The sequence below is a fragment of the Brachyistius frenatus genome, unplaced genomic scaffold, assembly GCF_029030835.1.
Source record: "Brachyistius frenatus isolate BFR_SWC_R1_liver_20210118 unplaced genomic scaffold, ASM2903083v1 Contig_48, whole genome shotgun sequence".
Taxonomy (NCBI): Eukaryota; Metazoa; Chordata; class Actinopteri; family Embiotocidae; genus Brachyistius; species Brachyistius frenatus.
The window spans coordinates 2,443,550-2,456,212 of NW_027210647.1; the positions used below are offsets into that span (position 1 = coordinate 2,443,550).

At 41.3% G+C, this 12,663-nt stretch overlaps 1 protein-coding gene across 3 annotated transcripts in view; it reads left to right on the forward strand.

The window, feature by feature from the left end:
* cadm4 (cell adhesion molecule 4) overlaps positions 1 to 12,663 on the forward strand; it is a 140,504-nt gene that overhangs the window by 118,575 nt on the left and 9,266 nt on the right. For all 3 annotated transcript variants that reach the window (XM_069703869.1, XM_069703870.1, XM_069703868.1), the window contains exons 4-6: positions 1,532 to 1,693; positions 3,292 to 3,382; positions 8,060 to 8,232. In XM_069703869.1, the coding sequence (XP_069559970.1) occupies positions 1,532 to 1,693; positions 3,292 to 3,382; positions 8,060 to 8,232 (426 nt within the window). The remainder of the gene's footprint in view (positions 1 to 1,531; positions 1,694 to 3,291; positions 3,383 to 8,059; positions 8,233 to 12,663) is intronic.

The following is a 12,663-nucleotide window of genomic DNA, read 5'->3' on the forward strand; positions in this document are numbered from 1 at the left end:
AATCTTTGTCAAATGGAGACTTTATTGTTATTCCTTAATTTACATTCGCTGTCTTCAAATAACTCACATGCACCAGATGAAATAATGTGAGATAATGTTTCAACATGAATGTCAACAGATTTCGGGACATACAATGAGCGATGTTTTGCCCTTTTAAACTTCATGACAGCCATAGTCTCTTTTACTTTCTATTTTTGTCTGACAATCAGTGTCTCTTTCATCCAGTCTCTTCCCTTTTTCTCTGTCAGAACACACCTGTCACTGTCATTCTGTCTCTCCTCTTTCTGTCCTTCCCCTTTTACTCCTTCCCCTTCCTTTCATCTGATCTCCCTTTGTCACCAGTGAAATTCTGCAAAAAAAACAAAGATGTGATGCTCCTCAGCATGGTTATAGGTTGCAAGGGGCTTCAAGAGTCAAAGACAGGAGCTTTACTTTTGCCTCTCCCATCTCATCTTGTTTCCTAAGGCTTCCCTCTCCTCTTCTACTCTCTCCTCTTCCCCTCTTTCCTCCCCTCGCTTTTCTCCTCTTTCCATCTCTTTTGGCCCTGAGTTAAATGAACTGCGACACCAAAGGTTAGAGGCAGATCCCAACGGATATAGGAAGCACTCTTTATTTAAGACACTATCTTCCCACCGCTTCCTTATTCTGGCTCATCTGCACACACCGCCGTCCTCTCTCTTCGATTACGCTTACTTGTATTTGCTCACCGGCAATAATTGAAAACTCAGCGCGATATAAGTAATATTGTATTCTGCCTAAACAAGCACAAACTCCCAATACGTGACCATGTCAAGTCCCATTAGTTTGGCCCCACTGTTCCTCCTTCCGCCATCTGTCTCTCCTCCTCCTCTCTTCTTGCATCTTTCTTCCACTCTGCATCTGCCTTGGCACTGTTATCATCCTCTTTCATGCCCCCCCCACCCCCCCACCCCCACACACACACACATACATATCAATCATGCTTGTTTTGCTGCCCTCGCTCTCTGTCTATGGGTCCCTCTCTCTTCTCCCTTTCTTCTCTCACCCTATTCCTTTGACGTCCCTCTCGCTCCATGTCTGGCTCAGTTAAAATCTCAATTGGGTTATGCATATTCTCTCTTTTATCCTTCTCTCTCCTCCATCGCTCTCTTTACTTTCACTCACACACACATTAAGTTTATTTACCATCTGAAAACAAACTCTGCTGACGCTCATAATTGCCATAAAATATGGATGCAAATTGCTTTTTCTTCTCTGTCTCTCTAATTCTGTCCTTCACTACTCATCCTCACGTCTACAGGTATCTGGTGTAAAAGCTCATTCATCAGTCTGCTTACTTCTATCCCCCTCTGTGCTTGTGTCAGAAATGTCTTCTTCTCTTTTCTTCTGCCTCCGTCTCTCTTAGTCTTACACCTCAGGTGTGGTGTCTCAGCAGGGAAAAAGGAAGAAGAACGGGCATGTTTAGACTGTTAACATGTTTCTTGGCCAGCTTACCTCTGTTCTTTCCCTTCATTTTTTGTCTCTTCTGTTGTGTTCCTTTGCCTCTCTTCAGGTGTGGTGTCCCAGCAGGACATGGGGAAGACCTTCAGTGTGTCCAGCACCATCCGCATCCCGGTAGAAAGGAAAGACAATGGTGCAGCCCTGAGTTGTGAGGCGTTCCACCCTGCTCTGACTGGGCAGAAGAGGGTTCGACATTACCGCCTGGATGTTTATTGTAAGTCTACTCTCAAATCAAATTGTGTGTGTGTAGTACTTTCTATCAAAAAACTGTCTGTTCATCTTTCAAACAAATTAAGTGACACAATCTTCATCGTCAAATATTTCAGAAACACACATTATTCCTTCAGTGTTGCGGTCCCTTAAGTTGCTACTTCAGTACTATTTGTTATGGTGTTTTACTATAATGCCAGCAATAATTTTGTCAGGGGAAGAGCCTCATTTTTTTAAATGGTGGATATCTCATTTTAGAATGCAGCTCATTTATACACAGCACAGAGTTTCAAATGACTGATATTCAGAGCTGCCCTGTATGAGACCTGCTCTCATTAAAACCTAACACATACAAATCTTGTCATGCTGGGAGCTGACAGAAATAGGCCTGTGGCCAGGTTATGGTCCTGGCCTGTGGTTTAAAGAGCTAACCAACATCAACTGAAAAAGCTCGATCATATTAGTGTTTGCAATGAAATGAAACCCTATTAGCTTCCACAGTTGGGTTGCTTTTCTTTCTGAGGTCCAAAATTGATACATAGTATTGATCCATTAATATCAACTTATGGTATATTGCATGGTGCTAAAAGCAAATATAATTCTTATAATTCTCTTTCAATTCAATTCAATTTTATTTATATTGCGCCAAATTACAACACAGGTTATTTCATGGCACTTAACACATTAAAGTCTTTACCGCCGAACTTTACAACATTATACAGAAAAACCCAACAATTTGACAATTCCCTCATAAACTAGGGGGGAGGGGGGAATCATCTTTAAGGGAGAAAAACCTCCAACAGAGAGAAGGGAAAAACTCCCTCTTAACAGGAAGAAACCGCAGAAAGAACCAGGCTCATAGGTGGGTGGCCATCTGCCTCGACCGGTTGGGGTGAGAGGAGAGCAGAGAGAAAAAAGGACAGCATCGAGATCCAAAACATTAACTGTTGCTCACAGAGCAGAGACATGCAGCTCCATGGCTGGGGACAGAAGGAACAGAAACTTTCTCCTCCGTCATCAGTGTGATGGGATTCAACAAACCACCAATAATTAATTACTCCATTTGTTCTCTTATTTCAGGAATTTTGACCGTTCATTGTGATTCTTATCCTGCAATATGTCAGTAATTTTGATAATCAAACACTCCACAGGCATATATAAATATATACAGTGGGTGATTTTATGCTTATAAGTACGCATACATCGGTCTTTCAGTACCATTCATTTGCCTCCTGCATATTAATGTTGGTTGATAACTCAGAATTATTAATATTCAACAGTTGTGTCAATCTGCACGCTGGTGGTTCCCCCAGCCAGCAAACAGGCAATAATGACCAACCAGTCAGACTGGATTTGGCTTCCCATCGCTCTGTTACTGAAGTAAGTTCAGTGCAGCAGCTGCTGGAGCGGTGGGCTGCTTATGATAACAGGTGTCTCAAACACAGGATTTTCAGCTGGTTGCCTTGGAAACAGATGTTAAAGACCCATCCTCCTGCCACTTTTCCCTTGTTCCTCCTTTTTGTTTTCTGTTGTGATTTTCTTGTACTTTCTCATACAGGCATACTCATGTAACCCTCTCCTCCTCTCTCTTTTTGTCTAAAGTTGCACCCACAGTGCGGATTGTTCCTCCTTCTGGCATCTTGCGAGAGGGCGACTCACTCAGCCTCACCTGCTCCGTCAGTGGGAACCCTCTGTAAGTCTGTGTTGTTCATGTGCAAAACAGTTTTGTGTCTGTGTACTTTACTTTCAGAAAATGTTTCCCATGTTTTACCTTGCACATGGTGCAATGACGCAAATCTTACAACTATAAAATGTAACAAAATAGTTTGTATGAGCACAACACAGCTGTAGTCATTCATCAAAAAAATTAAGTCAAATCACAGGTGAATTCAGCTTCATCTCTCATAAGATATGAAACAGTTACGTTCCTCATCTGGCACAAAATGCTACCTCATTCTGAGCTGTCAAGAGTGTGTTTGGGCATTTTCTCTTATTCTATAATCATAAATTATGAAAGGTTTGACTCAACAAAGCATCTGCACATGAAAAGGTGTGATGAGTTTTGATGTATCAGTTTAAGATGGAAAGGTTTTAATTGAGGAGGACATGCAGGAGGTTTTCAGGTTCAACATCAGCCTTTTCAAGTAAAACAATTCTCAGTGGTATAACAGGATACCATAAATAATCACATTAAAACAATTTTGGGGAATTTTTTTGAGCTGCTATGACAATTACATTTATCATCAAACAGCTGGTAGCTATAGCTACACAGACAGCAACAGACATAGACAACTTTCTCGTTCACACATTTACCCACAGCATATAAATCACAGTACCTTAATATAGAATATGCTTGAATTTACAAACACAGTAAGCAATCTAAGAGGGCTTTAAAACAGCTTGTTACTGTGAGCTCAGCAGTTTCACTTTTCAGCTGTGGGAGTTAAATCTAAGTATCTGTTTGTTAATTTGTGTAATTTTTTTTTTTTTTCATTATTTCCTGAAAATAATTTTCAAAAATAATCAACATATCTGAAAAAAGAAAATGTAGCAAGGCAGACTGGTACATTTTAAGATGACATACAGCTTTCCTGAAATATATTACTCTTTCTTTTCCAAGTAAATACCATCCATCTTACATTAAAACAAATCTTTTCCTTCTGTGGAATCTTCCTTGAGCAACCTCTCCCTGCTCCACAGGTTTTGTTGGATGGCTACCAAAGGTGTGAGAGTATATCAGGGCATCAATGAAAGGACAACGTGTGTACTGTATCAACCGTCAATACAGGTTCCAAAGAGAGTGTTTCCTTTTAAATAGCTTAAATAGTCAGCTGAATATGGGAGACCCTAACCGCTGTGTTTTTCTAATACATCAATTTCTCTCTATATGTTGACCTCTTTTCTTATTGTTTCAATATAATTAATCCCGCATAATTCCAGTGTTCTTTCTCAGAAACTTTGAGTAATTACCCAGTATTTCTAATCTCCACAAATTTCTTTACATTCTTTACATTACATTACATTAATTACCGTATGACCTCTTTGTTCTTTCTAAGAACTGTCCCTGAAAATGAACAGGCTATAATTAAGTAGACTATTAGCGGGAAGTATGACCACATGCTGTCCTTCATAAATAATGTCGCCACTCTTTGAGCTATTCATTCCCAAAAAGACAGAAAATATATATACCTTGATCTATAGTTGAAGATAAACCGGGATTGTGTTCTATATCATTTTGGAATATGGCCACTGTCAATAAACCAATCAGAAGTTTTTTAGAGTTGGAGCACATGCCAAAGAAATTCTGAACTTCTAAGTTTGATCAAAAACAGAACAGTGGTATCTCACCTGACATTTACTGATGGGTGGATAAAAAAAACACCTGATCCATATTTATTGCATGAAGGACAAAGAGAAAAAGAGCTTAACACTGGCTGAGCAGTTACTGGGAGCTGGTAAGAGGACACTAGAAACTGAATGTAAATGTGGACATATTATAAACTTGTATGTGAGTAAGAGTGTCAGAGCCACTGAACCCAATCAGCAGTCAACAATTATAAGAGCCAGCTTTGGAACAAAGCCTTTTTCTAGAGTGTTCGCAGCCCTTTGTGCACTTTCCAGAAGGGTATTGGGTCCTAAGCTGTTAAACCCTCTGCTAGATTGTCCGTCTGTCTGTGGGCATCAGGTTCACTAAAGCTCCCCAGCTTCATGCAGCCAAAGTGTGTGTTTGTGCGGGTGCGATGACTTTGGTGAAATCCCCAATTGGTGAGGACTGGCTGAGAAGCGTATTGGCCATAGCCCTACTAAAGCTTTGTAACGGCTAGTGTGTGTGTGTGTGTGTGTGTGTGTGTGTGTGTGTGTGTGTGTGTGTGTGTGTGTGTGTGTGTGTGTGTGTGTGTGTGTGTGTGTGTGTGTGTGTGTGTGTGTGTGTGTGTGTGTGTGTGTGTGTGTGTGTGTGTGTGTGTGAGTCAGAGTCCTTAGCTGGGACTGCCACACACACACACACACACACACACACACACACACACACACACACACACACACACACACACACACACACACACACACACACACACACACACACACACACACACACACACTGCAGTACCCTTGTCACCCTCACGCTTGCTCCCTGTCCCTGTTAACTGTCTGTTAAGCATTAATGACCAATTACATACCACATCCTTTTGGTGAGGGGGTAAACTCATTGTATGTCTGTTATTGAGATGGGAGATGGAGACAATGTCTTGTAATTTTGCTTGATTACCTTCTTATTTGTGTGTTAGCTGTACAAGGAATTACTGTGTGCGGGATAAGAGGTATGCGTGTGTTAGTGAGAGAGAAACAGAGGGGCATATTTGTGTGTGTGTGTGTGTGTGTGTGTGTGTGTGTGTGTGTGTGTGTGTGTGTGTGTGTGTGTGTGTGTGTGTGTGTGTGTGTGTGTGTGTGTGTGTGTGTGTGTGTGTGTGGGAGGAGTAAGAGATTCTGTGTATGTGTGTGACTAACCAAGAAAGAGGTTTAATTAGACTTCCTGGGGGATTAGAATCCAGATGAGTCATGTTTGTAATCTGGCCAGGGTGGCATGAGCCATGACACTGAGCCAGACCCACACACACACAAACACACACACATACACACATACACATAGAGATTTGTTCGCCAGGGTGTCTCTGTAATCCAAGCACCTCCTGTCTGCTCTGCTTGCCCATCTTTCATGACCAATTCATTTTGTCTGCCAGTTCCTTCCCTTCATCTCCCACCACACCGTCTCCTCTCCGTCTCCCCTCTCTACTTGTAGTACTACGCATTCTTTTATCCCCAGCTATCTTTCTGCTTTTTTTTTTTTCTTTTTTTTTTTCTCTATACATCTGACACCCTACTTCTCTCTCATCTGCCCTCCTCTTGCTCCTGCCAACTCTTTCACACCACCGCTGCCCTTTGACCATCCATCTCCTCATTATTTATCAGCCATTGGCTCTTTCTTCAACTGCCTTTTATTCTTTCTTCTCATGTCAACCACACCCTATGGGCACCTGTCTTTTTATAGCACCCCAGTTCTCTGTGCTTCAATCTCTTGTTTCTTTTCATTTCCTCATTTTTTTTTTTATATCATTCAGTAGTTTAAGCTTTACCAAATGTGTGAGACTATGAGCAGTTTACTGATGGCAATTGTTGTGGCGGTAGTTGTTGTGAAGTTGTCAGTATTCGGCAACTTCCCTATAAGATGTAGTTAAATTCAATCACCCATTATTTATTATTCAATGAAATAAGTCATCATTCAACAAGTAATAAGTTATATCACTTGTAACAATATCAGTTCTTTCAAAGGTGCCTTTGAACAATTCAAAATCGTGAACACCCACACATAGGCATCAAAAACCATGTGGTTTAGAAAAACAAAAACATGTGAAAAATCATGTGGTTGAGTTTACAAAAACAACAGTTTGGCACCAAAACTTGGATAAGGTTAGGAAAAGATGTATTTAAAGAAATTCACTACACTGTTGTGGACCAGAACCCTGGCCTCCTGTGTCAATGTCTGCCATTTATATTCATCCAACTACCCTCAACCTGCCTGACTAATCAGAGCTTAGCATTTTGGCACATCGTTACATGACCTTCCTCACATAACATTCGTCAACTTATTACGCCGAGGTAAGGCCAGTCGTCACACTGACACGCTATCCTCTAGTGGACTGCCGATTTATTACACACTTAGGCGTGATACCCCACTGGAAACTTAGGGGTTCGTATTTCCTTCAACAAACTTAAACCAATCCTGGTGATTACGGAATTTAGTCTAACCTACATATACATGTAAAGACACAAGATGTTCAGTAGATAGAACAACTTTGAAGTCAAGTTCTTCTCTTATGAGTGGCTAACCACTTAACAGCATACCTCCAAACTCTGGGCATGTCAGACTAGACTTTCCACAAAACAGCCAGAAACCAGACTGATCTGAACCCTCCACTAAACCCCCGACAAGACAGCAAACAAGCCGACCCTTAGTTTGTCAAAGCAACAAAGCCTCACTGGGATCAGTAACTCAATGTAAATGCTAATTCTGTAATTGTAATCCCTTGCACTGCACTGGTGGTTGTAAGGGTGATAATAAACAAGCAAAATCATCCAAATCTACAATTTAACTGTTTTAACAGGCCATACATTAAAAAGTTATGTTTGAATCTATCCATCTTTTGATTTTGTTTTGAATCAATCAACTGGTAACGTGTCAAAAAATTAAAGGCAAGAAGAAAAACCCAAATTGAAGTGAATTGATTGATTGATAATGAAAAATGTCAGTTTTCTTCCAATTGATTTGCACCATCGAATATTAAACTGTCACTCTGCCTTTCCTTCCTTCCAGGCCCAGAAATATCCAATGGTCCAAGATTAATGACACCTTACCTGAGAGGGCAGAGATTTCAGGCCCCACTCTTCAGATTTCCCGTCTCAGCCAATCACACAATGGGACATACTTGTGCCAGGCCCAGAACAACTATGGACGTGCTGCTGATCATTACACCCTGTTGGTGTATGGTGAGTAACCATCGCGAAAAGTTAATTTGTTGCAACTTTTCTTTGAATATCTGCAAGTTCTTGAAAAGTTTGCTTCTTTGAATGTTTTTTTTTCTATGTTGTTTTGATTGCGAGTCTTGGTATCTGAGGCCATTTTAATCTGTTTTGACTAATTTTGTGTTCAATGGATCCTGTGTTTGTTACATTTATTGTTCTTGTGTTTTGATTCTATTATTTTTTTAGACGTCTTCTAAGTTTTATTGATTCTTTTATCTTTCCAGTTTCTTTGGAGTCTGGCTGTTCTGGCAGTGGGCAACATACCCATTACATTTTGATGCTAGTCTCATCCATCATTCAGTTTTATTTGTTTTCCTGAAGCAGACACAGCAGGAAACCTGTGCTAAAACTCCTTCGCAATCAATTCAACAGCAGTATTGATTCCGCAAAGCAATGGAGACTACCATGCTCAGATACTAGTCACCAACATTATTATTCAGGCTATCTCTCGTAAAGAAGTGGTTTATTATCTCCGCTGTGACCCACCCCTCTTCTCACGGAATTCAGACTAACTTAAATCCTTACGTGCAATAAATACAGATACAAGACGTTTTCACAACCGAATGAATTTCACAGTTCAAGATGGCACATCGGCGAAAAAGACAACAGAAGTTACAACACAGTGCAAACTATTAATTCAATGCTGAATCTGTTGGAAATGAATTTTACATGGAAACATTTGGCAAAAAAAAACAAAAACAGTTGAACATCTGTTGCATTTAAAATTCAGATGAATAAATTTAGCTAGTTGCTTGGTTAGACGTTTCTTTGGGGAGGAAGATGTGGGTTAGGGGCTTTTGTTGTTAGGTTTTACAAGTTTTCCAAGATGTTGCACCTAGATTCACTGTTGGTGGCTACATTCTTAATGAAAGTTGACCCAGATACACTTACACATCGTGGCTCCAAAAGGATGACGGCGGAGCTTGCAACATCACATGAAAATCTTGTATCACTATTTTTCAGCAAATGTGACAAATTGGCCAGCTTTCTCTCTGAGTTCGAAGAACATCGGGGAAACAGGATTCCGTTAATGTTGTGTAATCCACACATGAAACAGCCGAGTAAACTTGCTGTCGAATAAAAACAAAACAGGATTTGTGAGATTTTTAATGGCGCAGCAGTGAGGCTAAATTGCAAAACAAGCTCATCATTAGAAGCTTCTATGGATTCACATCCAATACATTTGTGGTTTGGCCTAATTGCATGCACACTGCTGTCACTCAGCACATTTGCCCTTTTGATCTCCACCCCCCCCTGCTGGTAGATCCTTTCATTGCATCCCCATCACCTGATTTGGAGATCAGAAGCACAGGGAGGAATGAAGGCAATAGAGAGAAGGTATTGTATGTAACATTTTTAGGCTGCTTGTAGTTAGCACCCCCTCATCTATCTATATATCTATTATGATAACACTCCCTTTTCCTCTCACACACACACATAGACACACTGTGCAGACTCTGGTACATGCATCAAACGACACATAATGGAAGGCATCAAGGGTGGCAACAGTGGCAAGATGAAAGGTGACATCCCCACCCACTACCCCCTCTCGCTCTTCTTCTTTATTTCTTTCTGTCTGTCTCTCTATCCCAGAAGGTTCGATATGTCGAGCTTTGATATGTGTCGCCACCTCTGCAGAAAAATGTTCTCTTTTTCTCTCTTCCTCAGTTTCCTCCTTCACCATCCTTTATCTGTCATCTTTGTTTGTTTTTGTCTGTGCCATTTTTTTCTCACATTTCATCATTTATCTTCTTTATTTCATGCTGTTCCTCTGTGTTAGTCATTAATTTAATGTATCACAGTTGTTCTCATCCTTTCTTATTGTGGAAAAAAGGGGGTACATTTGAAATAAGGAATCCTGCCTCGACTAAACTCCAGGAAAACGGCCAGAAATCCACATAACCAAGATACGCTCAGCTCCAGCTTCTCTCTGCTGCGCCATAGATTTCCAGCAATCCGCCTCTTAAATCCTCTGGCTGTAGCCCTGTATCAGTGGTGGTTTACTGTACTTAAAAAACAAAATGTACTCGCCCACTGGGCACATTGTTTCAAATGTTATCTCAAAGAGCTCAGAGTTGTTGATGCAGCCATCATATTAATCTGTAGACACCTGACAGTTGCTCTTGATTTTGCTGAATGTCACAGCTAATAATCTCACTAACGTGGTGTTAATTCTTTCTTAAGAAAAATCGAATGAACCCATTGAATTCAGGCTACAATGTTTACACTGTTATGTCTGACTTTGTAATTGCTACATAATTACAAAAAGGCAGTATATGCCATACATCTCCCATTTGCCAATGCAAATAAACCACCATTGATCATTTAATGTGTTGTTGGTGACATTCTACTCTCTGAGCATTAAGCGAAGCTCATCAGTCTGTATTGAAAATAAATTTGCTGTAAAATATGCTGAGATGACTCATAACTCTAACACTTACCTGGAATGTGCTTTCTCTTTTTATTCCAGCACCTACGATGTTCGTAGGTGTCATAATTGTTTAGTTCTTTTACAAACAGTGAAAAAGAATCCCTTATTCCGAAGCACTAGCGATAGAAAAAATATTCTACTCCTGTTCCTCCTTCTCTTTCTCCTTTTTCTTACAACTCCCCTCCTCCTCTCTTCTGCTATTCTCTCTGCTCCATTGACTCTCCTCTTATTTCTCACTCCTATCTTCAATGTCCTTCCTTTCTGTTGCTCTGCCCACTGTTCTCACCTATTTCGCACCTTCTGTCCACTTCCTCTTCCTCTCCCCACTCCTCCAACACTACCACTGTTTCTCACCTTGCCACCAGTGTGCCCTTTATTCTAGGTTGAGCTGCAGTTAGTTGTCTTTACTCGAAGATGGCCTCGCTTTGTCAGAAAAGGGCTCATAGAGAAGTGAGCATGAAGGAATGAGGGGTTGGGGAAAGATGGACGGGAGAGCGAGGTAGGTAGAAATGGGTGGAGAGCAGGAAGGCAGGATGAAAGGGGAGAGACGAAGGACGATGGAGATCGAACTTAGGTTAACATTCAGCACCACAGTTTGTCAGATAAACGAAATGTCAGTTTAGTTGGCTCTCAGCCTTCCCAGCGGGAATCCCAGGGTGCGCTTGGGGAAGAAGTGCGGGCAAAAAGAGGAGTTCTGGAAGATGTGCATTGTTAGGGATGAGTCAGCATAAACTGAACCATTTTATTGCAGGTGCAGGAAAAACTCGCTCATCTCTCCCTCTCATTCCGTGTCAACCTTCCCTCTGTAAGAATTATCTGACATGAGAATCTGTACACTGAGCACAAACTCAGGCAAACGTGGCTACCAATTTGTTGCATGTGTTTTAGGCGCTGTCAGTTTACAAAAGGAGACAGGTATAATGCTAGTGATAGAAAACAGAGAGTGAGAGAAGCTCTCCGGGGAGCCTGGGCTGTGGCAAAGACATGATGCATTGAAGCTGAGCTTTATTTGACCGGTCACACTTGTATAGACATAAGTCTGTGTGTGTGTGTCTGCGTGTGTGAATAAATGAGTTTGCCTATGTGCACGTGTTTTTATGATTTCGAGAGAGTGAGATGTTTCTTGTTAGGGTGCATGTATGTTCACATATTAAAGGAATGAAATTACATTTCTGAAACTCTCAGAAAGTCACTGATGATATAAATGTGAGAAATGTTTTGAATGAATCACAGTGTGCGCACACACACACACATGGAGCAAGTGTCTGCAGAATGCAAAAAGGATGTGGCCTCTGTGTGTTGTTTCATCTCTGTGCCACCTTTGTTAAGTAGAAATTGGATTTTTATTTTTTTTATGTGCATACGCAAAGGTGCATGCGCGTGCATGTGTGTGCATGTAACAGGGAGGAGAATGTTTCTGATTGTCTGGTGAAAGCCCACAGGGCTCCCTTATGTAATTGAACTGAGCTGTTGCACTCAGATGAATCGCCAAGCCAATAAAACCCATTACAATTGAACTGCATGAGAGAGTGTGAGAGATGGAGAGAGAGGGAAGGAGAGAGAGGAGGTGGCGATGGGAATGTAAGAATTGTTAGTTTTTATGTAGTATGTAACACACCTAACTCTGCGTGCGTGCGTGCGTGCGTGCGTGTGTGTGTGTGTGTGTGTGTGTGTGTGTGTGTGTGTGTGTGTGTGTGTGTGTGTGTGTGTGTGTGTGTGTGCGCGCGCGCGCGCGCGTGCCTGTGCGTGTGTATGTGCGTGCGTGTGCGCATGTGCGTGCATATTTCTGCATAACAGAGCCGAACGTGACCAGAGGGAAAAAGAGACTACTAGTTTTAGAGATTCATGGAAAGTGAAGAAGAGTGACAGAAAGATGAAAGGATGGCTACTTAGGGAGATAGAGAGGGATATTAGTTGACCAGGGATTAGTCTGTGTCTCCTTGACTGTCGTAATAAGGCATCAG